Source organism: Podarcis erhardii (genome assembly GCF_964252035.2).
Source record: "Podarcis erhardii genome assembly, chromosome: 15".
NCBI lineage: Eukaryota > Metazoa > Chordata > Lepidosauria > Squamata > Lacertidae > Podarcis > Podarcis erhardii.
In genome coordinates, this window is record NC_138505.1 from 10,923,208 (window position 1) to 10,948,217 (window position 25,010).

Here is a 25,010-nt window from a genome sequence, read left to right on the forward strand (position 1 = left end):
GGTAAGCATTTCAGTGGTTGCAAATTCTCCATTCTGCCTCGGTCGGGAGGCAAACTTGGCTGGCATTGCACCTTCCTGCACAGCTATTAAAAAGCATGGGTGGGGGTCCTTGCAGTTTAAAGCTGGCGACTTTCCTTTGCCTCTTCATTAGTTGCTCTCTTAGCTCAGTATTTAAGCGAGAAAATGTTATTTAAACCAACAAAACAGACAATAATACAACCAGGCCCTCTCACCTGACTGTATCCCTCTCTTTCAGGAAAGTACATACAAATGGGCAGGGCCCAGAGCGACTTAACATTGAGTGAGGGGGGTGGGGGTGGATAACCGATAGCTGCTCTGGGGTGGGATGGGCTGAGATGAAGGGAATAAATGGGATGGGGCAAATTTTGCTCTGTATTTAATGATGTTGCTGTAGAAAACATAATAATAAAAAAATGAAAGCTCCTTACTGTACCTGGTTTTCTCTTTCCTGCTTCTCTGGTAGTCAACTTTGCCCCATTCTTTTCAGGTCACATCCACACCATACAGTTAAAGCACTATTATTCTACTTTTAAGTGTCATGGAGACTCCTTGGAACTGTAGTTTAAGTGTGCTGAGTAAGTACAGTAGCTCTGGAAGGTCAAAACTCTTAACAAATTACTGCTCCCAGGATTCTTTGGGGGAAGAAGCCATGATACAAGATTGCTATAAACTATGTGTGGGTGTGACCTTTATCGCTATTGTAAAAGCCATCACTGTTTCACATTCCCAGCATGTTCACACTCCTGTCTCAGCAATGTCTTTGCTGACTCAGTCACGTCCACAAAATGGAAGATGGCAGGATCCCCAGGGACATGCTCTGTGGGGAGCTGGCTTCAGCCACCAAGCCTGTTGGCAGACCCAACTGCTTCCAAAGATGTCTGCAAACGTGACACAAAGGCTGGCAACGTTAGCCCTGCCGTGTGGGAATCCCTTGCAGTTGACCACAGCGCCTGGAGACAGACAGGTTGTGTGTCCATAGCAGTGAGCAGAAGAGGAATGACCACTGGGAGGAGTGCAGAAAGAAGAAACGCCATATTGCACCCGCATCAGAAGAACTGGATGCCTTCATCTGCCTAACCTGCAACAAAACATGTCTCTCATGTATTGGGTCTCTACATCAACAACAGGCGCTGTAACTCTCCCAACAGTTTGGCTTCACACTTGAAGGCACCCTCTTCCATTGCTTCCCATGACAGGTGGATGCCAACAAGGAACGGCTGCCAACAAGGATCAGCTGCCCTGAGGAAGACTTAGTTGGAGGTGTGTGCCTCCGAGTAGCTTACAGCAAAGAAGCTGACAAAGGAGTGAGGGGAGAGATAAACTGGATGATTCTAGAGAAAAGCAAGCCATGAGTTATATCGGTTGACAGTGACTATACACCTTAGTTTACATTGAGTGTTAAATTTTGGGTGTTAAAAGTCCTGTAGAAAAGTGGGATGTACTCATAGTGGGGTGGGTTGCTGAGCTAGGAGTCTTTATCTAGTGCCTCCAAAGCTTTTGTAGAACCCCACCCCTTTCCCATTTTTAAGTCCTATTGCAAATACTGAGGCTTAATCCCAGGTGAACTATGGTATTTGGAATTATGTATAGAATTGCACCCTTTGGGCAAGGAAGTGTGTGTGTCTATGTGTACAGGGAACTCTCAACTTATGCACATTTAACTCGTGCACATTCAGCTTTATGTGCTTGGCAATTGATAAAAAATAAAAGGTGGTGGGCATCTGGGATGGGGGGGAACTGCAATCCCACCTGGCATTGCACCCAATATGTTTTGACTATATGTAATTTTGGCTGAATTTGCTATCCCTGGGACATAACCCCCATATAAGTTGAGAGTTACGTGTATGTATGTGCGCGCACACACACACACACAAATATCTCTTCTTATTCTTGTGTTCATAAGGGGGGAAATGTTCCATGACCGAGTTTGAGGCCTTGTACTCTAACTGTAGCCTTATGAGGTTTTGCCCTCGGGTGGGAAAAATATTGCGCCCGGGAAAGGGAGATGGGAGTCAACAGACACTCAAGGAATAGTTTCGGAGAAAAAGCTTTATTTCTACCATCCATGAACTGGTAGAAGGAGCAAGTGTGATAACTCACAAAAACATGCACAAGTTCACAGTCATTTGCACAGAATATATATTCCCCTTCCAGTTCCCTCCCCTTTCTCCTCCCTCAGGAGTCCTGCCCCATCAGTTCCTCTGAGCATGAACAGAAAGCTCCTATGTTGGGACTCTTTGGGGACTCTTGGCACCCTTCCCAGGAAAGGGGAATGAGAGCAGTTCAGCATGTCCAAAGGTGTTACAACAGAATGAGATAAAAGTCAGTTCTCAGGCCTGCTCTGACAGAGTCTATTCATTAGCCTTTTTGAAGCTCTCTTGTACTGATAAAAGAATAACATTTTGCCTTGCAACAGCAGAGCAAATGAGCAGATGCTTAGCTGCTGAGAAAATGATTTTGAAAAGCTTTGAGAAGCTTTTGAGCCTGCTTTGCGGGGGGGGGGGACTTCGGGCCTAGGTGGGGGTCACCTGTCCTCACTTCCTTCATAACAACATTGCAAGCCTACGTGGCAGTAGTTCTTGGTGACCAATTCTGACAGGGGGGAGAGAGAGAGAGAGAGAGACTATTGCACTATTATTAAATTTGTTAGTCGCTTTTCTCAAAGAATAACCCAAAGGGACTTCAAATAATTTATTAGGCAGGGTCTGAATCAGGTAAATTCGGTCTGGGTGTCCACAGACTCTTTGATTGGCTGAAGCCTCCAGTCAGTTGGGCTTTAACTGAGAGAGACCGTTGGGATTTTGACAGTTGATGAGTCGGTGGGAATAAAGTGGTTGAGGAGGGAAATGTGAGGGAATACAACCAGACAACGGCTGAGCGGGGTGGGGTGGATGGATTAATAATTGAAAATTAATAATATATTAGTGCTCAGTGTGTTGTTAATGCTTGGCTGGTAACAGTTTGTGGGAGTTACTGGCTGGGTGGAGGTTTAGGGGATTTGGCCTGAGGTAAATGCCACTTAGGGGCAACAGTGGAGTCTATAGAAACTGTTGTCAAGCATCTCTAACACCCCAATGTAAATATAAGTATTCCCTTATGTATACAGTATCCCTTCACTAAGCCAACAATCTTAAAAGTTCATCCTGGCTCTAGGGTTGGCATCCATCTCATGCCCAAGCACCCACCTGAAGACCTTCTTCGCTCAACAAATCTAAACTGAGAGCTTTCCCAGTTTGCATTTGTACTGGAGTTGCTTTAAATATATTTTTATTGTTTTAATGACATCTTGTCTCCTTTGGGAGGAAAGATGGAATATAATAATCATAACAATAAAGACGCTCCTAAGAGGTTTTGAAAACATTCTGAGTAAATTGGTGGCGGTAGAAGATTAAAAAGGAGGATAGACCAACTAAATTTGGGTTATACAATTGAGGTTGAGTGTTGGCATCCATCTCATGCCTAAGCAAACTATCCGGAAACTTCTGAAGACCTCCTTCTTTCAGAAAACCTTTAAAATGAGATCTTCCCCAGTCTGCATCTGTCTCAGCCCCAGAAGATAAAATACAAGGACATGCGTGCATTGTAGATGGTAGATTTTAAAAAGGCATTCCTCACTTTCAACTTGAAATGGTACAATGGTCTTTAGCACTGCCCTTTTTAAAATTATATTCCAGATGTGAGACTTCTTTGAAAGCTGCTTTGAACTGCTGAAGGAAGAGTGGGATCTAAGTATTATTTATTTAAAGGTGGTGCATATCCTACTGTGCTAATGAGATTTTAAAAATATATATAATAAATATATGAGTGCCATCACACAGCCCCCACTAGAACATCTGTAGCGCTGCATCACAATCCTAGATTTGCGTGAAGTCAGGGCAGGTTAGCAGAGGAAAAAATATGGCAGGTTGCACCAGAGCAGTGGTCACAGCATGGGAGGGAGAAGGGAGGGACAGAGAGGAAAAGTGGTTGAAAAAAATTAGAGTACAGTGACAAGAGAGTTGGGAAAGGCTCTGCTGTTCTAGCTTTTTTGGTGCTGGCTTCTCTGTTGTATCCATCTCTGCTGTTTACCGTAGTTCCTTGTGTATTTCACTCCCGGTACCATGTGTTGCTTTCAACATGAAGTCCCAGATTCAAAGTAGTAATTTTAAATAGATATCTTAACAAGTAAACACCCGTCTATGTGCAACATCCACCAGCTGCACTTAGCCTGTTCAGTTAGAGATTAACTGACAGGCTTCCTCTTAATATTCCATTCATCTTAAAGAGACACTGATGTTATTAGAATTTAAGGTCTAAAATATATAAATTAAATGTTCATAAATTTACAAGCCAAACACATAAGTATGTAAACCACGTGTCTGAAATAGTACAGGAGAACAATCCTGAAACCATTTTGACTCTTCCAAATTGACTTCAAATGTTTCTCTGCAAGGAGGAAGGAAATGGGAAAGCCTCTCCATTGTCTTTTGCTTACCTGTCTTTAGGGCATCTTTGCATATGAATAGGGTGAGCCTGTGACCTGGATTCAGGAATTAAAATATTTACCATCACAAAAGAATGGCCGGGCTGCCAAAGTAAGCAGTCACTGGCCATTGTCAGGTATCCTGGCACATAGGATTTCTGTTGTAGATGTATCCTTCTTCTGTGATGTATGTATGATGTTTTTGGGGGTGGTCTTGAGCTACAGGGTGGGCACTTTCAAAAGTCTATATAAGGGCTTGCACACCTTTGTTCTGGGTTCTTTTTCATTATTCAGAATTTCAAAGCAAGGAATCTTAACTCTTGGACATTATTTCACCCCTTTCTTACAAGTGAAATTAAGACATTGTGTGATAATTTAATTAAAATTTAATAAGACTATGAAGGGAGGTGTTTTGTTGTTGCTAAAATTGATTTTGCAAGCAACCCATTATCCTTTATAAGGATATTATAGGATTATAGCGTGATGCTTATTTTACATGATGACTAACAAAACAGACTTTTTAAATTCTATAGCAAAACATTTTGGCTTCCACCTTTTTAAGCTGCTCATTTATTCTTTCATTTATATATAAACCTACCAGTACTTGGGGATAATACACTCTTAGAATAAAGGGATAGGTAATTGTGTGTGTGGTATATAATTTCAAGATGTTGACTGCCTGTTGGGAGGGTGCAGCACCCCCTGGCGGGCAAACAACAAACAGGCGATTGTTTCTTCTTTATCACAGCCACGCAAATATAACATTAGGATCCACTTTGGTCAGATTCAGATCTCATCATAATCTTCAGTGTTTTTGAACAGTATTTCCTCTGGATATAAGAAAAAGAGACTGAATTATATCAGCTTTATTCAATTATTTACCATATGTATGTTCTGGCCTTCACTCAAAGGTCTCAGAATAAAAATACATAAAAAATACATAAAATTAAAACCAAATGTTCAGAAATTGTATTTGACCTTAGTCAAGCCCAGACTCTGCAGGCAGCTGCTGGGTTGAAAATGACCCCCCTGGGCCCACTAACCCCGGGCATCACTGTTATCAGATTAGCAGGTGCCCTCCAGCAATGGCTGCTGGCCTCTACCATTTGCAGCCAGCAAGATGCAGTGCCTGACCGTGATGTTGAGACTGCATTTTGGGAAAGAAAATGTGGCAGCACCTTCACCCCAGCACCTACTTTTCCATCCAGCGTTTGTTTGATTGGTGGTGGTGGGAGCAACTGCGTGATAGGGTTGGGGGCCCAAAGCACCACTTTGCCAAGGGTCTGTTTAAGCCTGATGCCAACCTGGACTTAGCAAGGGGCCAGGAGTGTCACTGGCCATATGGCATCAATAAATGAGCCTTTAAGGTTTGGGTTTTACACTGGGGGGTGGTGAATACAGATTCCACACCTGAGGTTGGCTGTGGAGGCTTCCTCAGAGAAACAGCTCTGTGACAGGGTTGGGATTTGAGGACCCTGTGACTTGGGAGGTCCGCCTCAGGCAGATAGACTATCTCACTCTATATGTCTTGTCTGGATCTCAAATAAAAAGATGGCAGGATAATTCTACTGGTCTCTGTAGCTCAGTAGGTGGTGCAGACAGGCCTCATGTGAATCATTAAATCAGAGCTATCCAAACTTTTCATGTTGGTGACACACTTTTTAGATATGCGTCATTTCATGACACAGTAATTCAGATTTACTAGCAAACTGGAGGTTAAACTAACCCATTTCCAGCCCCAGGACGAGCAAGCGAGCGTTTGTATGACACGCCGACACACTAATTTCTTGCAGCATACACCTTGGAAAGCTCTCCATTAAATGAAGTCTGGCCTCAGTATCACATTTGAGCAACTGGCCAAGAGAGAGCCAAGGCAACATGGGTGACCCCTGTCCTTTCACGCCAAGTTTTGAGTAGCAGTAGAAGAAATCCTACTTACATTTTGAAGTTTCTTCTACTTACATTTTCTTTCTACTTACATTTTGAAGTTAACATTTTGAAGTTTCTCTGTAGAAAGGTAATTTAAAACACACAACCAGCACCTATGTTTTCTACCTCCCTAAAACCCACCTAAGCTACTCCAACCCTTACCCCTAAATATCAGTCTAAAAATATACAAAGCTATGGAAAGCATTATATAAAAATATCAATGAAAATGTGTAAGTACCAAAACAAAATATAAATCCTCTTATCCTCTCTCACACACCCACAGACACACTCTCACACTGCTCCTACCACTCCTGACTCCTGGACTGGACACCTCTGGTTTGTGATTTGGTTTGTGACTTTTAAGCCAGAATTCAAAGAGATGTCACAAAGGAGGGCAGGTCACTGTTACCTTGACAACCCAACTGCTCCTCAGTCTTGATGCTTCTTCAGAACTTTGAGGCACCTGATAGTCTGTCTGAAACACCTTGTTGAAACATCTCTATTCATATTCATATCTCCATTTCAGATAATCCTGATTTCTGAGAGAAGTTACCACCCCAATCTCCTTTTAAATACAATTTGAAACGCACATCTCCCAGGTTCAGGGATGTTGATAACACAGCATTAGGCAATCTGTTTTACAAGCAGGAGGTCCCAGTTCACTCCCCAGCATCTCTAGGTAGGAATAGGTATCTTCTCTGTCTGAAACCCTGCAGAACTGCTGCTGATACCAGTGTTGATAATAGTGGGGTAGATAATAGTGGTTTGCTATGATATAAGGCCAGCTTCCTATCTAGATTCCTATGTTGTCTTTTAACTTGAGAGCCAGCAACCTTTCCCACAAGACACAATGATTCATTTCTTTCACAAACAATATAACATCCTTTTCACATGTACTACTGGCAAGCCAGGTGTCTACTATCTTACTGTATATCTGTGCAGCTGGTTATTCCTGCCTAAGTGTAGAACCTTGCTATGCACTGAAGTTCTCACCCTGGGCCAGCAGGGGGATACTGTAGATAGTTTTCTCTCAGGTCCACATATGCAAATAAGGAATTGAAAGTGATGTTCAGTGATTGGTGAGTTACAGAAAGTGGTTGCTTTGTAGTTGAGCTCTATATAAGCAGGTTGGTTGAACCCTTCAGCTCAGTTCTGTTCTGGCCTATGAATAAACAAGAGCTGTTTGAAGAATCACTGTGTCGTCTGATATGTTCACCCACAACTTAACAAACCTTACATTTGTCCCCACTGAAATTCATTTTGATAGCTTGGGCCCAGGTCTCCAATCTAAGGTCATCTTGAATCCCGATTCTGCCTTCAGCCGCATTAGGTACCCCTTTTTTTGTGTGTGCTTACATGCTTTTCCAGAATTCTCGTTTGTTTCATTTGGAATTGCATAGCTGCTTCCAGAACATGTCCGTACCAACAAAGCTGAGATGTTGGTGGTAGCTATATGTTTCTCAAACAACCTACTTATGAACAATGTTAAAACTAACTTAAAGAACACTCATATCATCTAGCCAGTTGGGCACAGAAAATCCAGTTTCTGAATTACTCATTCTCATTATATATCATTAAAACATTATCCTTTAGACACCTATGCATAGGCTAGCCAGGGGTCAGCAAACTTTTTCAGCAGGGGGCCAGTCCACTGTCCCTCACATATTGTGGGGGGCCGGACTATATTTTGAAGGGGAAAAAAAGAACAAATTCCTATGCCCCACAAATAACCCAGAGATGCATTTTAAATAAAAGCACACATTCTACTCTTGTGAAAACACCAGGCAGGCCCCACAAATAAACCAGAGATGCATTTTAAATAAAAGGACACATTCTACTCATGTAAAAACATGCTGATTCCTGGACCGTCCACAGGCCAGATTTAGAAGGCGATTGGGCCGGATCCGGCCCCCAGGCCTTAGTTTGCCTTCCCATGGGATAGACCCAAATGAAATCAGTTGGGCTCTGCAATTTGGAAGTGATACACTGCCCTACATCAAGGAAAGGATATTATTTACAATGTTATAAACAAGCCTACAAGACTGGAGTCCTTCATACCACAAAAAACACACACAAAAAAAACCATATTGAACGTGACAAAAGCACTTGGTGACAGGCAGTGGGACAAATTGCCAAGGGCACTTCTGGATAGCAACTCTGCAGAGATTCAAAGCAGAGCTCTCTCTCTTGACACCCATCTATCAGTGATATTTAAGGATAATTAAATCAGTTCTACCCCAATGCACAAGCTAGATGAGTCACAGATGATCCCTCCCAACTGAAAGGGTTCTAGTGGATGAAAATAAGCTGTTATAACTAGGAGAGTAGACTGCAGATGCAGCAGAGTCAATATACAGCATGTAACTAGACAACAGCAATTATTGCAAAAAATCAAAAGGGCAGTGCAGCCAATATCTGAATTATTTTACATGTACTGGAGCAGAGATTGTTTGTCTACCAACACCCCCATTTTTTTATTTTGATAACTGCATGCCTATATTTGTTATATTTTCCAGTTCCAGAAATGTATGAGTAGACATTCTTAGTACTGCGTTTGGAAGGTCAAATAATTTCAACTCTGCACTCCCAGAAAGAGAGTCTGCTGCACTTTTGTCCAGGTGAGCGTTGCAGCGCGAACTACATCTCCCAGACACGTTTGCGCAGGCAAGGGGCGAGCCCAGGTCACGCGGTGTGAAAGCCGACTCGAGGCGGGGCGTGCGCGAGAGGGAGGCTGACGTAGCATGCGAACGGCCTAAAACTCCCTTTCCCACAATGCCTCGCGGGGCCAGGAGGGCGACGGGTGGGGCTGCGGGAGCAAAAGCGCCTCGAAAACTCCTCTGGAGAGCGGGGGGGGGAAAGACTACATCTCCCGGCGTGCTCTACGCGCGGGCGCCTGCGCGGTGAGAAGTCGCACCTGAGGGAAAGAGGGGAGGAGGGAGCGGCCGCCATCTTGCGTGAGGGAGAGACCGGACCAGCTTAGCCAGGAAGGAAGGAAGGAGGGAGGGAAGCAGCTAGTCAGCCGCCGACCCACCACCGCGGAGGAGCCGCCATGAACCCCGAGTAGTGAGTGTTTCTCTGCTGGGCCTGGCCGGAGGGAGGGGGCGGACTGGCTTCTACTTTGGGGAAGGGGAGGGGCTGAAGTTCCGGGCTCTCTTCTTCCTTCCCCCCCCATATGAGGCCTAGATAGACTCCCTCCCCCGGTTCTCCTAAGGGCGCCGGTGACAGTCGGTGTCGAGTGGGGGAGAAGAGGCTGAATATATATACATATAATATATACATATATATATATACACACATACGCATGCACATACACCTCAGCCCATTCCTTATAGGTGTGGGGAGTAGTATACATATAACTGGTTGGAGGGAACGGCTGAAACTGGACTCTTGTGCCAGCCCCTTCCTCTCCCATGAACTGTTTAGCTCCGTTGCGCTATGGTGCCTCCTCCATGGTGGCTTTTTATGTCTGTCCCCAACTTCCCACTATGTGTCTCCTGCTAGTCTTCTTCACCCCACATTGGTCTTGTGCCATTCTTCCTCCTGACCCCAAATTGCCCACTTGCCTTGTCTCTCTTTCCCTAACTTTCTGCTGTGTTTTCCCGCAACCACTCCTCTGCTTCCGCCCTCCCCTTGCAACTACTAGCCTCTTGTGCTATTATTCCCACCCCCAATGTTCATGATTTCCCCCTTTCCATTTCTTTTTTACACACCTGCATACCACTCTGTTTTGCTTATAATGCATTTAGTTCACTTATTTCATGAAATATCTAAAACAGTGCGTGCAGTTAAGAAAAGAGAGATTTAGCCTGTTTTTAAGGACCGAGTCTTCACAGGGTATTTGAAAGCAGATAGTGTTTCCTTAAGATGTATGATAGACAAACAGATGGTGGAAGAGGAAGACGAAAGGTCGATTCACTGATTAAGTGAGGCATACATAAATGTTATATACAGGTGTACGTGTGTGTGTGTGTGTGTGTGTGTGTAAAGCAGGGATGGAGAATCTGGCCCTCCAGATTTTGCTGGACTACAACTCCCATCACCCCTGGCCATTGACGATGCAGGCTGCTGGGAGTTGGAGTCTATTGACATCTGGAGGGCTGTAGGATCCCTACCCCATATAAAGTTAAGCTACTGTGTATGTCCTCATTAACTAAGAAGAGTCTGTTCTTATACACCCCTGCAAAGGAAAAAAAATCTGTAATCCTATTCACCCTTACTTGAGAGTTGACTGTTTTACTCAGTGACACTTGCTTCCAAGTAAAGAAGCATAGAATCAGGATGTAAATTCCTGTGTCTATCTCACTTTCTGTTCAGTGGAATAGTCTTCAAGTTCATATAAACATCTTCCAACTCCATCATGTGCTCCCACTATATTGTCGTGTGTTTTTTACTTTGTACAGGAAAGTATCCACCCATCAGGTGAGTAGTTGTTTACAAATCTGCTGTTAGATCCTCCTATATTATATACCTGCCCACTTAAGTGACCACTTGCCACATTATGTGGTTTCTGACCTAGGAAGTCTTATGCCACAGTGAACAATTAAGGTCTTTAAGGTGCTGCAAGATGCTTTGTGTTTGCTGGAGTTTGTCTTCTGTAGAAGCTATTTAGGTGGCCTGGCCTAACTTCTGTAGTTGACACTGTTCATCTGACCACATTCATTGAGGCCTTGCGAGGTTATCCCAAAGTTGTTTCTGGTAACTTTTCCTGCTGTGTAAATAGTCCTACAGCCGTGGTAGAAAAGAGCGGGGGGCTTTTACAAGTAAAGTTCATGAGCAAGCAAGCAAGCAGGGATTCGGGCATTAACTCAAACTCCTGCTTCTTTCAAACTGTTAAGAACTTGAAACAAGTTTTGTTAAACTGAGGTAGTTTGTAAAAACAGTAATTTCAAACTGTGTACCAAGTAAGCACAGGTATCTAAGAGCATCTGTATTCCCATCTGCTCAGAATGGGAGATCTCCTTAACACACTACTTTGTGTGTGCAGAGGCACTGGCTTGAAAGCTATTCTTTTATGGGCTAGCACAATCACATTTCAAACCCTGTTTTAGCTGTCTGTTTTAGCTACACAGAGTAGACCCATTGGCATTACTGTATACGACCAACATTGGACCAAGGATGGACACAAGAACATACATAGAACATAAGAAGCTGCCTTATAAACTAGCTCAGATCATTTGTCCACCCAGCTCAATTTTGTCCAGGCTGACTGGCAGCGGCTCTTCAGACTGAAGTCTTTCCCAGGCAGCCTAGGATCTTTTGCATGCAAAGCATGTACTTAACTATTGAGCGACATCCCTTTAAGACTCTGAGCAGAATATGCTGTTGTTTAATTCCCAGATGTCAAGTAGTTGGGCTTTTAGTCACTGAGTGTGAAGGGAAAGCATTATGCAGGTGCTCAAAGGCACACTTTCTTGGAGATACAGAGTTCTGGCCATTGTATGTAGCACGGGAGACTCATGAATCTCAAAATGGGCTCATGAAATCTTGGGGCCCAGCAATAGTGGGCCTGAGGCCACTATAGTTTTGGGACCTTTGGTCCTTTCTGCTGCATCTCTGGCTAGTTCTGACTTGTAAAAAATTACTTGCCTGATGTTCTGTAGAGAATAAATAATGCTTCCATGAGATCAACCAGGAGATCACTGGTTTTACATTCATTCCAGGGATGGGGAGCCTGTGGCCTATCAGCCCCAAACAATGGTTAGGGTTGAAAAGAATTGTAGCTCAGCAACATCTGGAGTGCCACAGGTTCCCTGCATATGTTTTATTCTAAGCTCTTGGTTTTCCAGTGTGGGCAAGCAGGCTAGAACAGCCTTCTTTGGGCCAGTTTCTTCTGTGGACTTTGTTTGCAAAGGATTAACAGCTACCCATCAGGATGATCTGCTGCACCTTCTGGGAATGGCTACTCTGAGCCATCCCCAGAAACATTCACCCTCATTATCCAGGGTTGACTGTGGTTGCCATAGCCTCTGCAGAGGCTACTGTAGCTTGTCGGGTCAGCTTTGGTACCTTTGGTTTAAAAAACAGGAGTTTCTTCTCTATCAGCTCTTAGCTGGTCACGAATGCCATTACCATTGAGATGATGTGTTAGCAAAGTTACAACTCGTAGTGGCTGCAGACTCAGTGGCCAGACTTTGTTTCATTGGCGCCAAGGACAGCAGTATCTTTTCTCAGTGCTGAGCCCAGGCTATATAGTTTACTGTGGTGGAGAGCTAACCTAGCATAGTGGCTAAGAAACTGAGCTATGGAAACAAGAAGTTCCCAATTCAAATCTTGCCTCTTCTGTTAACTCATTGGGGTTAAGCTAAGACAGTCTCAGCCTTCCAGCTGCAATGTGGGGAATCATAATCATATTGATCTACCTTACAGGACTGATGTATACATTACTGATAAGATGTCTGTGTAGCACTTTCTACATGCTAATCATCACATTAAGTGCTTGGCTGCACAAATCCAGAAAGCATCAATTCTGCTGGTAAACCTGCATTACAACAGGAACCTCCTGTTTTTAGGGGTAAAGGTGGAACATGATGCTGCACTGGCAGAAATCTTGGGTTCTTCGACCCTTAGGTCTGTAAACATTTATTGTGGATGGCACCTTAAGAACTATAGTGGTGGTTTTGGCTTTGTACAGACCTATTTCTTAAACAGGTAGAGGTTTCTAGCCTTGAAAGGATGTTGGTTACGTCCTATAGAGGTCTGGTGTTCTGAAGCAAAGGGGTGTAGTTTTAAAATAAGGAGAAAAGAGAAATCGTCTTCGGTCTTGCAGGGGGAGATAAGTGTATATAAAGTGTCAACAAGATGGTTGGATTGTCATAACTACTCTGAAAAACAGTCTTGAGGTCTCTTTTAAGTTCCAGGGTCTTCTTTCATGGGAAGTGTTCAAAGAAATGACCTGAAGATCATGTGCCATCCTTTCCTGGCAGAATGGATTTGCTGTCTGGCTGCCCTTAACTTTTTAGGACACCTTGGTCTTCACAGTTCAAGTTTGTTGACTGCCTCTTTAGCAGCTGCTGAGTCCCCTGCCCTGGTAGCTGTGAGTTGGCTGGGAAAAAACAGATGCGTTCTAGGTTGTGGTGCAATCTGGCAAATAGATCAGAAGCATGTGATCTGGGTCAGATGCTTTTAATCTGAATTTAGGTTCAACAGAATTGGGGCTACCTCTAGCTCAGGCTAAAACCTTTTGAAGTCTGTTTTGCAGCTGTTTGTCCCTTTGGGCCCAGGACTTGTATATATCTTGCCCTTCCTTTCTCAAACCTGCAGTGAGTGAGGAACAGCTGGGAATTGGTGGCATTCCTAAGGTCACCTGAGTCCATGACTGAGGCTTGGGACTTTAGATTTTATTGGCATGCATTTGCTTTGTGAATGGCATTGCCTCCCCCACCCCCCAAGATTAGGGATAGTCCCTTCCCTCTGTGCTTAATCAGGAAAAGTGCCAGCACACCATCTCGTGACTCGCCTGCTTCCTGTCACCTCTCCCGCACACTAGTCAAACACTCCAATTAAGAAACTTCCTTCCTTCTGACTGTTGGCTATACTTACAGTTTGGTACATGGGAGAGAACAGCCTGATAGTCAAGTGCCCTGTTGTGCTTTTGGAGTAGGGGGATCCTTGGCAGCAGTGCTGGTGGTGTGGCAAAGGGGTGGTGTTGTGAAACAGATTCCAGAAGGTTTCTGTGGTAGTCCCCTGAGCTGCAACTTCAGATGAGTTGGGGGATAATGGGAAGTGATTCTGGGGCTTTTCGGAACAGGAACGATGTAAGACAAAGGGCCTGAGTAAGACAGTGGAACTGTCTCCCTCTGTGGACTCTCCTTCATTGGAGGTTTTTAAGCAGAGGTTGCATGACCATCTGTCATGGATGCTAGATGTCCCGTTCCAACTCTACAATTCTCTGATTCTAAGGCCCAGCGACTCAGCTGGGAGCATGATGGTGCTTAGATATATTATGCACTCTTCATCAAAAAATCCCAGGGCAGGTCACAGCAATGTAAAATACAATATTGAAAACAGTTTAAAACAATTTACAAGCACAACAGGTGTGGGTCATAAAATATCTATATCTCAAATGCAAAAAGGCCAGGCATCTTCAGCCCACAAATGAAAGATGTATAGTGATGGTGCTAGATATGTCTCTCTGTGGAGGGAGTTCCGCCGCTTAGGGGCTCCCAGGTCATCCCTATCCTGAGCTTCTGAGGGCAGAGGATCTACTCTTAATACCCCCTCTGCTGATCTTCACACCTGAGAAGGTCTGTATGGAAGGAAGCAATCTTTCATATATTTGGGGCCCAAGTTGGTTTAAACACTAGCGTGAGCACCTCCCAAAGATGGCCATTCTTAATTGTTATGGAGGCTTAACAGTATTGTTTTAGAAAAGGATGAAGATAAGGTGGTAGAAGTTGTGTTGTAAAACCTCTAGGCCAGCATCTTCTAACCTGGTGCCCTCCAGACATTTTGGACCACAACTCCCATCAGCCCCAGCCAGAACATTGTAGTCCAACATTTCTGGAGGGCATCGGGTTAGAGGAGGCTGCTCCAGGTGGCAGAAGTTAGCCATGATTTAAAATTGAGCCTGTGTTTGAAACAGTTTGCAAACACTGGTTAAAGCTAACCATGGTTAGAGTTGATGTCGCTGTAGGTTAGCTCTGACAAAAGTGAAGCAAGGCAGGGATAAATTTTCACTAGGGTGTGTGGGGAGGAGAGTGCATGAATCACTGACTCACTCCCTGTTGCTTAACCATGAGTAAGAGATTGAGAGAATTATGTTTCTACTGGGCCTTACTGTCCCTAGTGCCAGTTAACCATACTGATTCATAGGAATTATTAGACATAGTGCCAGAGATCCACTGCTGTATTTGTCACTGGCGACTGCATCTTTTAATTGGGCAAGGGGCTCTACCCCTCTTGTCGAATCTGGAAAAGGGAAGGAGTTCAGTCTCTCAGAAAGTAGTGAAACTTCTTACTGCTTTTTTAGTGCCTCCGCCACAACCCATCCTTGTCAAACCAGATGTTGTGGCCTACAACTCCCATCATCCCTGACCACTGTCTATGCTGGCTGGGGCTGATGGGGGTTGGAGTACACAGGCTCCCTGCCCTGTTCTAAGCACTTCTGAAACTAGCATTATAAGTCCCCCTCCTCCTTCCCAGGTCCTCCAATGCTCACTGGAAAATTGGAGTGGAGACCTTAACCCACACCTTGGGATAAGGGCAGGGCTGGGTCTCTGGTGACTGCTGAGGCCAAGCAACATTTCTAAAACCCAGCAGAGTACATAATCATGGTGTATACACCGAGCCCTACCCTATGACTTTCCAAGGAAGTATCTGCTTTCGATGAGTAGTGCATTGTGACAGTTCCTACAAAGATGATTTATTTGGATAGTGAAGTCAGACCTGAACAATCAAACAGAACATTCAAACATTGCTCAAGGCTTGTGCATACACAGCAAACTCATCTAAATGATAACCTTGTCAAAGAAACAAATGTGGTGGGGTATTTAATGCAATTTGCTGCATGTCAAATACATGTTTCACTTTGTGTAGAGGTGCTCCTTTACAGAATACCTGCCGGCCACAGATAATCTGGGGTTTATCCATATCTCAGTGCTAGAGCATCTGCTTCTTATGCAGAAAGTCCCTGGTCTAATCCCTGACATCTCTAGATAGTGCTGGGAACGTTCCCTTGCCTGAAACTTTGGAGACCTGTCTCCAGGCAGTGTAGATGCTACTGAGCCCTGTGGACCAGTGGCATGACTTGGTATAAGACAGATTTCTATTTCCTGTTGGATGATCAAGGACATGAGCTTGAACAGTGAGGAGGCTGATTAATTGGGGGTGGGGGGCAGTACCACTTGGGACATAACGGTTTCTGCTTTGGCCTGCTCTGGCTTCTGATTTCTTCAGTAGATAACAATCAAGATGTTTTTTTACCTCCCTCGAGCAATTTCACAAGAGAACTAGAATTTCTGGGGCAGCCAGATCCTGTGCTATATTACTGTAATATTCAGAATATTCAAGCTTAATGTAAGAATGTCCTCACTCTGCCGAGTCAGGTACAGTGTCTGGAGAGGAAACAAATTAGTCCAGATGATGATGAGGTTACTTTTTCTACCCATACAAAACTTGTCTATTCTCCTCTTTCTATTTTCCAGTGACTACCTGTTCAAACTGCTTCTGATTGGTGACTCCGGTGTGGGGAAGTCATGTCTCTTATTGCGGTTTGCTGTAAGTATTTACTTTTGTCCTAAGTGGCAACCTTTCTTCCTAGCCTGGGGAGCAAATGCAACCCTCCAGGGCTCCCTGTCTGGTCTATAACATCCTCCTTGAGGCAGCTGCCTCAAGTGGCAGAATCTATGTGGTGGCACTATGGGTGTTGCATGGTGCCTTGCCTACTGCTGGTGGAGAAGCTGCAGCTTCTGGTGAGATCTTGCAGGGCTCTTGCGAAATCTTGTTGGAAGCTGTGGTAGTCAGCGCAACTCTTCTCCCATGGTGGGGCACCACCGCTGGAGAAACAAGGAGAAGAGCCAGTGACCTCTCAAAATGCACCTGGCGTGTGGCGAATTTCAAATGCTGCATTTTGAGAGGTTCACAAGATTTAGCCGGAAGCCACTGCTTCTTCTCCTTGTTTCTCCAGTGGTGGTGCCCCACCATGGGAGAAGAGTTGTGCTGACTACCACAGCTTCCAGCAAGATCTCACAAGAGCCCTGCAGGATCTCACTGGTAGCTTCACCAGCAGTGCATTTTGCACCTGGCTACTGGCCACTTGCGACCAAGTGAAGATGCCAAGGCACCAGGATGGCGCCTGACATCTCCACCATCTGAAGATGCACGCCTGGGGATCCTTGGATCTTGCCTGTTTTCACACGCATCTTGTAGAATTATATCCATGATATTCTATCCATGATATTTTATCTACACAATTTGTATTGAATAATATGACTTTCAAGCCATCTGGCCTCAAAATAGCAACTAGACATTCCATTTTGGGGGCTGTAACCCTGATTTAAGGAGCCATTTGGCGCCTAGCTTATATATCTGAGTTTGAACCTGAGTTTGAGGCTTCAGCAGGGGGAGTAGTAGGACACTTTCCTGTTTCTCCTCAGGTGGTGAAATGGGATGGGCCACCCCTGACTCTGCACATCCCTCTTTCTTTTCTGGATGGAGGCTACTCTGCTCACTTTGGCCTTTCTCCCCACCCGTCACTGGCATGTCACCCTCAAAAGCTTTACCAGAAGGGAATGCAGTCCTCAGGGTTTCCCCAACCCTTGCCCTAGCCTATCGTTAGTGAGCCTAAGAGAAAGCAACTGATTGGAGCTGCCTCTTGGTGATGAGTTTTCTTAAAGCTTTTCAGGAGATTTGAGCCAACGGAAGAGGCACAAGACCTGTGACTAATCCCCTTGGAATCTCTTATCTCACTCCCCCCCCCCCCTTAACACACACAAAAATACAACATTCATTGTGAGGAAGCTTTGTTTTCTCTGTTTGCCCCTCAGGATGAGCAGCTATAGCGATACAGTTTTTAAACTTTTCTGGTCTTTAGGAAATCCCTTGGTTCTGCCAAGGAACCCTAGTTTGCAGTGTAGAGAGTTTTGCTAAATGCATTGCTCACATGAGCTGAGCACAGATTAAGAAACAGACTCCCCCCACAACCGAGTAGTTGTCATGAGCCTAAAAATTCTGAGTATTATTTATTAAATTTCTATCCCACCCTTCCTGCCAAAGAAGCACAGGGTGGCAAACATCAAACAGTTTAAACAATGCAATTTAAAACAATCTATTTGAAACATTTGAAAAATTATCTAAAAACATTTAAAGGCAACCACAATGGTACTACTACCAGCAAGAGATCTCCCATTTCTGAGTGCTGTATTAGACATACCGCCTTGCCTGCAGGCTTACAGCCAGAAGGTAGAAATAAAACAGGAGGAGAATCAAACTGGGGAAAGCCAGGATGAATAGCCATTGCACTGGAGTTGGGTGGCAGTTTCAGTACTAGCTGCCTGCAGTCCTCCCCAGCCTTCAGACTCAGACACTGATTGTCGAAAGCCACAAGAAAACCTTTATTAACTATGATGTTCTTGCTGCTGAACTTATTCCCATTGAGAAACCATAATGGGACCTTGAAGAACCTCTGAACTTGGAACAGTCCTGGGGCAAGAAATCATTGGTCTAGACTGTGCAGGAAGACAAGGGGAAAGTTGGTTTGGTGGATTTCTCCCCTTCCCTTCTACTGTGTAATGTGTGGTTTATACAGTGGTCTCACACTACAGTTGTTCCTTGCCAGTTGGCATTCTAGGCATATGCCAGCCTTCCCCAACCCTGTGCCCTTCACATGTTTTGGATTACAACAACTCCCAATAACCCCACCCAGCATGGATGTGCTGGCTGAGGTTGGTTGGATATGAATGCCGTTACCTAAAATGTACACTGCTTTTGTTTCATGTGTGTGAACATCTTGAGTGTTAGAATTGTTGGTTGCATTTTGATACACCTTTCCCCCACCCGAAAAAAGAGAATTGAGAACAGGAACGGTGACTTCTGTCTGCAACTTCTTATTGTTGATGAAACACTCTCTTTCCTAGGATGACACCTATACAGAAAGCTACATTAGCACCATTGGGGTGGACTTCAAAATCCGCACCATCGAGTTGGATGGCAAAACTATCAAGCTGCAAATTGTGAGTCTGTAAATCTCTTGGTTTCAAAAGTGTCTTTAGAGGAGTTTTGGATGTGGGAACTAATCCCAGAATTCTGGGTTGTTGATTGATTCCTCTGTGGAGAAGATGAATCACATTCCTATAGCTCTGTCTAAAAGTTTTGCAAGGTCCACAGTTTCATCCATGGGTTGTAAACTAATGGTGCTGAGCCACAACTGTTATCATCTCTTCCCTCTCCAGTGGGACACGGCCGGGCAGGAACGGTTTCGAACCATCACCTCCAGTTACTACCGAGGGGCACATGGAATAATTGTGGTGTATGACGTAACGGATCAGGTAGAGTAACGGCTGCATTGTGGTGGTTAGAGCAGGGGTGGGAGATGGGGTAGGGGAAGATGAAAAAATCTGTGTGTGTCTGTTTAGGACATCCAGCTCTGGGGGTGAGGAGGAACAGTGGGAAAGAGGGACCATGAGTGCAAAAGGCAATCACCCACCTCATTTCTACAGAAGATGGTCTATGGCTGACATCTGTTCAGAAGGGTGGACCAAATGCTCCCATTTCCAGAGGTTATGTTGGTAGCGGTGTCTTGAATCAAAAGGCAGCTCTGCCTAACTAGAGACCATGAGAAGCAATTATCTCTATCCCCGATTAACAGGAGCAATGTCAAAACGCCCAAAATGATGAAAGCAGAACAGTTATAACTGGAGTGAGTGAGCAAAGCTCCATTCCGGCACATTTTTACCTCTCTTCTTCATGTATTTTGTGAATTGATGCATGAGTTGGATCCAATGATGTCCTACTTGGAGTAAACCCATTGAAATGAATGGACCTAAGTTTGTCATGCTCATCAATTTCAGTGGATATTCTCTGAACAGGACTAAAGTTGCCTACAACCCTAGGGCCATAATTTCGGAGAGCTCAGAATTTCCTAAGTTCTCCTTAAGGCTGAAGTTCTTGGGGGGCCCTGAGTTTTGCACTAAGTATTCTGTGAGATTCTTTCCATTGATGAAGCTGTCTAGTCTGCCTGCGGCCCTTTCCAGCGCCAAGGGATAATCAGGTTGGTGGCCAGGCTTGGAAGTCTGAGCTCTGCTGCCTCTCATCCTCTTCCCTCTTGTGGGCTCCCACCTTTCAGGAATCCTACAACAACGTGAAGCAGTGGCTGCAGGAAATCGAGCGCTACGCCAGTGAAAATGTCAACAAGCTTCTCGTGGGCAACAAGTGCGACTTGACCACAAAAAAAGTGGTGGACTACACAACTGCCAAGGTGAGCCGCCGAAGGCAAGGCAGATGTCAGTGGCTGGGAAGAATAGCAAGTTGGCTGTTGTGCTTTAGGGCTTCCCACAGGCATCTGGTTGGCCACTGGTAGAAAAGGACACTGGACTAAATGAACCACTGACCTGATCTAGCACCCTGGCTCTTCTTATGCTCTTCAGGCTTTTCTTAGGTTCTTCAGGCAGGCGCAAGAAAGCCCTGCAAACCAGCAACCTTTTCTCTCTCATCCTCAAGGCACTCTCCCTCCTTTATCCTCAATCCAAACAAGTGTGATCAGAGTTTGACACAATTCCAGCCAGGCAAAAGCACTCCAGGAAGATGTGAGAGAAGTGTAGCCTAGGGAGAATTCAGTGGTGCAGGTAGATGACCTGGAGAGGCACATTTGACTCCAGGCCTGAAGTTCCCCACTGCATCATAAGGCCTGGTCTGCATGTGACAGAGTACAATGTTGTTGAAAGGCCTTCAGCATAACCCTGCAGGCAGCTTAGGCACAAATAGTCTTTAACGAAAAACAAAACACCTAGCAGCCATAGGCATAGTTTAGTGGGGGAGATGTTTTTAAAAACACAGAATTCTTTATAGGCTTGGCTCTTGCATGTAACACTTCAGCGAAGGAAGGGAAAGCAATTCAGTTCAAACGCCCCATTGTAAACAGCTGTCCTGGATCAGCAAATTAATTATTATTTACTTTTGCCTTTCAGATGCTCCAAATAGAGGCAGTGATCTGTTTATTTTAGCTTTTCAAACTATACTTGATCTTATGGCACAGACAGGTGTCTAGATCATATCTTTGAATGTCAGAATGCCTTGGGAACCTCCCGGCCCTTCTCTGGAACATTTGCTTGCATCAGGGATAGCCAACATTGTGCTCTCCAGACTGTAGCACATCAGCCCCAGTGAGCAAGGCTAAGGATGGTGGGAGTTGTAGTATAGCAATGTATCGATGGCACCATGTTGGCTACTGCTGATTTACATTATTTATATCCCACACCTTCAACCTAAAGCCAGTGGTGATATGGTGGTTAGAGTGTTGGATTAGGACCTGGGAGAGCAGGGTTCAGATCCCTGCTCAGCAAAACATGCTCAGCCTAACCTGCCCCAAAGGGTTGTTGTGAGGATAACACGAGGCGGAAGAGAAGCATGTACGCTACCTGACTCTCCTTGGAGGAAAAGAACTGTAACAAAGAACTGTCCAAGGGCAGCTAACAATAATAGTAAGAAGCAAAGTACATTGTAATAATAATAGTAGTAGTAGTATAAATACAGCAAATTAAATCAACAAATTGAAGGAGAATGTGAAGAAAGGCCTCAGGCAACAATCTCAGTGTACACGTGGATTATGGGAGATGGTTCAGCTGCTGGCCTTGCAGTTGAGGTCCTGCAAGGAGCCTCTGACCTATATAATAAAACCCGGGACTCTTTGCTCCTTCCTAACCTTCCCTCTCTCTTTTCTTCATGCAGGAATTCGCAGACTCACTTGGGATCCCCTTCCTGGAGACCAGCGCCAAGAATGCCACCAATGTGGAGCAGTCGTTCATGACTATGGCGGCTGAGATCAAGAAACGCATGGGCCCGGGTGCCACAGCTGGCGGCGACAGACCCAACCTGAAAATCGACAGCACTCCGGTCAAACAAGGAGGCGGCGGCTGCTGCTGAGGAGGAGGGACATGAGGATAGCGTGGGTGGGGGGCGGGGGGCAGCCTGGGGGGCAGGCTGTGGGGAGAGGAGGCCTGCCCTTCCCTTTCTGGTCCAGCCCCACCTCCTTCTTTTTCTTCTCCGAAGGTGGCTTTCCCGGATGATACCTCGCCGGAGGGGGACGGGACCTCCCTCCCCTTCCAGCTCAGCTGCTCCAAGTGCTGTTGAGTATCCTCGGCCTGTTTATTTTGGTTTTGGGGTTTTGTTTTGTTTTGTCACTTAACTCTGTAGGGGATTTTGTGTGGGAGGGGTATTGGGGTTGCGGGAGGCAGTGGGTTGGGCTGAGGGTGGGCTCTGTACAGGTTGCAAGCTTCCCTACAACATGGGGAAGTGGGGGGTGATGACATGTCCGTCTGCCTTGGGGCCCTCCTTCCCCTCCGCACCCCCCAAGGTAGGCAAGGCCTGGGCAATGGTTCTCTTTGCTGGTTTCGTTACGCTGCCCTCCCTTCTCTTCCCCCACCTCCAAAACTGTGTTTCTAATCTGGGGCAGAGCGTTGGTTATCTTTCGCTTCAGTCTCCCTTTGCTTCCTGCCCCCATGAGTCTTTGGACTTTGCTAGTGCAAGCCTGAGTTCCTGTGTCCTGTCCTTCTTACTGGCATTTGACTGGTTTGTCAGCAGGCAGGTTTTAGCTGGCAAAGGGCTGAAGTGTCTGTGCATCTCCCCCCTTGTCTCCAGGCCCCATTTGGGCAAGTTGCTGTGTGGCCCACCGCACTCATTCCCCTGCATGTGGCAACTGCTTTCTTTTTCTGCCTGGGGCAGGGCTTGGTGTCCCTTGCTTCCTTGCCATTTTTTCTACCACCACATCCTTTCCGCCCCGGCCACTCCTAAAACCTTTCCTCTCAGGGCACCCTGTCTCACAGTCCCTCGTTTTCCTAGCTGTCGTCTCCCTCCTGTGCCCCATTTTCCCCAGCCTGCTCTAGGAACAGACATGCTGGCCTCTAGCGGGAGGAGAAATGTGTAATATGGCCTCCCTCCATCACTAGCGCTGCTGCTGCTGCTTCCCCTTGCCCAAGTGGCGGGTGGTTTATTGATCTAATTTAATCCTTCCTCAAGACTGAACTGGGAGGAAGGAAGGTGGGTCGCGGGGGGCTTCCCAGCTCCTGCATTCCACAGTCGATGAATGTATCTTTTGGACAGCTGGGCAAACTCTGTGAGTCTGCTTCAGGTGTGGTCTGAGCAGGGCCCCGCTCACCTGTGGCCATCTTGGCATGCTTTGGCCCTGACCTTCCTCCCACGCCACCCATTGATTCCCTTGTTGATATTGCAGGTCCGTGTAGCCAAACCCTATTCTTTTCCACCCACCCACCTTCCTTCCCTGGATCATGACCAAACCAAGGCCCATCCGTCCCACCCTGTCGCCCCTACTACCCCCGGTTTTGGGCTCTGGCTCCCAAGAATGCTGTATCGTCTTTTTTTTTTTTTTTTTTAGCACCAGGAAGCTGCATTTTCCATATTGCTTCACTACTACATTCATCCCATTGTCTTTCCCCTTCCCCCACTTTATTTAAGGAACGTCAGGGACCCCACTGGGCCAGGAAGTGGGTGGAAGGTGGTTTTGTTCGTCAGCTTCTTCTTTTTCCACAAGTGAAATTTAAAAAAACACAAATGAGAGGAAAAGAGAAAAAAAATCCAATAAAACATAACCAGCCTCTGCAAAATGAGGGATTTTCAGGCTTGGCTGTGTAGTCCTTATCTTCCTTCCTGCAAGGGATGCAAAAGGGTTGAGCTGTGCTTGTGGATTGGTGGGGTGGTGCACTCTTGAAATGTTGCACCCAAGGAGTGGCGGATGTTAATGGTCTTAACTCCCACAGCTATGCTGGTAATCCCAGGCATCTCCTCTTCTTTCCTTTCGCTGCCCTGATGAAAAGCCATCAACTGAATTTGAAAAAATGTCGCCATCTCATTTCTGGCTGCAGGGAAATAAGTGTCAGCTGAAAGAGCATGCCAGACAAGAGTCTTGTGTCCCTTTCTTGGTTCAGTCAGGAAAAATCAGATTTGCCTTCCGGCTGAGGGTCACTAGTTTTTAATGTTCATTTTTAGCTTGTTGTAGCCAGTGCTGTGCCTGCTTTTGTGCCTCATCCTGGCTGGTAAAAGCAGCCTCCATCTGTGATCTTATTGTGCAAGGCAGAGTTGATACTCCAGGGTGGGGCTTGGGGCTTTCTTTCATGATTCCACAGAACTACTGAAAAGCAGAACACAGGAAGCCTGATTGTGCAAGATGGATTAGGCAAACACTTCCAGGTTATCTGTAGATTTGTGGCTTTTGCTAACGAAACCTGGTTATCTTTTTAACTGTGGCTCAGGCTGACTGTGCTGGCGCCTGGCCTTTCATGAAGTGGGATTAAGAGAGCTCAGGTTCTCACTGCCCATTCTCCAGGTCGCACCCTAGAATTGCTGTAGCCAATGTGGTATAATGGATTTGGGGGGCTGGGAAGACTTCAAAGCTATGTCAAACCTGTGTGTGTGAACGAGAGAAAAATTGTAGGCTCCCCCCCCACCCCTGCTCCACACGGTGCCATCCAGAAGCCCTGGACCACAACCCTTATTGACACCAATGGTTATGCTGGCTGGGGCTGATGAAATCCGCAGTCCAAAACATCTGGAGCACACCAGCCTAGGAAAGGATGAAGTAGACTGTTTCTGGTTATGTGGGCCATGGACTTACCTGTCATCAGGCATGGGAAAAGGTGCTTTCAAAGCCTCCATACAATGGGTTTGCTCTTCTGGCAAATTTTGTTGTCCAGGATGTGGCTGTCAGAACACACTGGGAACCTCCAGCCACTTGTCAAACTCCTTGATCATGCAGCTGTCAATGAAATTTAGGCAGTGGTCTCCTGTTACCTGTTGGTGCTTCTTGTTGAAGAGCTCAGCCTGCAGTGGGCAGGAGAAGTGGTTCCTCCAGTCTCCAGCAATGCCTTTCCTCATGAACGGGCACTTGCTTGTATCGATCATCTCATGAGAGATGCGTGTACCATTAATGAAT

General features: G+C 45.6%; 1 protein-coding gene across 1 annotated transcript; it reads left to right on the forward strand.

Moving 5' to 3' along the window:
• Nucleotides 1–9,318: 9,318 nt before the first annotated feature.
• On the forward strand, nucleotides 9,319–23,698 carry RAB1B (RAB1B, member RAS oncogene family). The gene is made up of 6 exons (XM_081841423.1): nucleotides 9,319–9,475; nucleotides 16,555–16,627; nucleotides 18,985–19,080; nucleotides 19,300–19,395; nucleotides 20,193–20,324; nucleotides 21,794–23,698. The coding sequence occupies exons 1-6, from the start codon at nucleotides 9,462–9,464 to the stop codon at nucleotides 21,986–21,988; spliced, it is 606 nt and encodes a 201-aa protein (XP_081697549.1). The 5' UTR covers nucleotides 9,319–9,461; the 3' UTR covers nucleotides 21,989–23,698.
• The last annotated feature ends 1,312 nt before the right edge of the window (nucleotides 23,699–25,010 follow it).

Coding starts and splice junctions, on each gene's coding strand:
- RAB1B (XM_081841423.1), top strand. Junction 16,628..18,984: donor GTCTCTTATTGCGGTTTGCT/GTAAGTATTTAC, acceptor TCTCTTTCCTAG/GATGACACCTATACAGAAAG. Junction 20,325..21,793: donor TGGACTACACAACTGCCAAG/GTGAGCCGCCGA, acceptor TTCTTCATGCAG/GAATTCGCAGACTCACTTGG.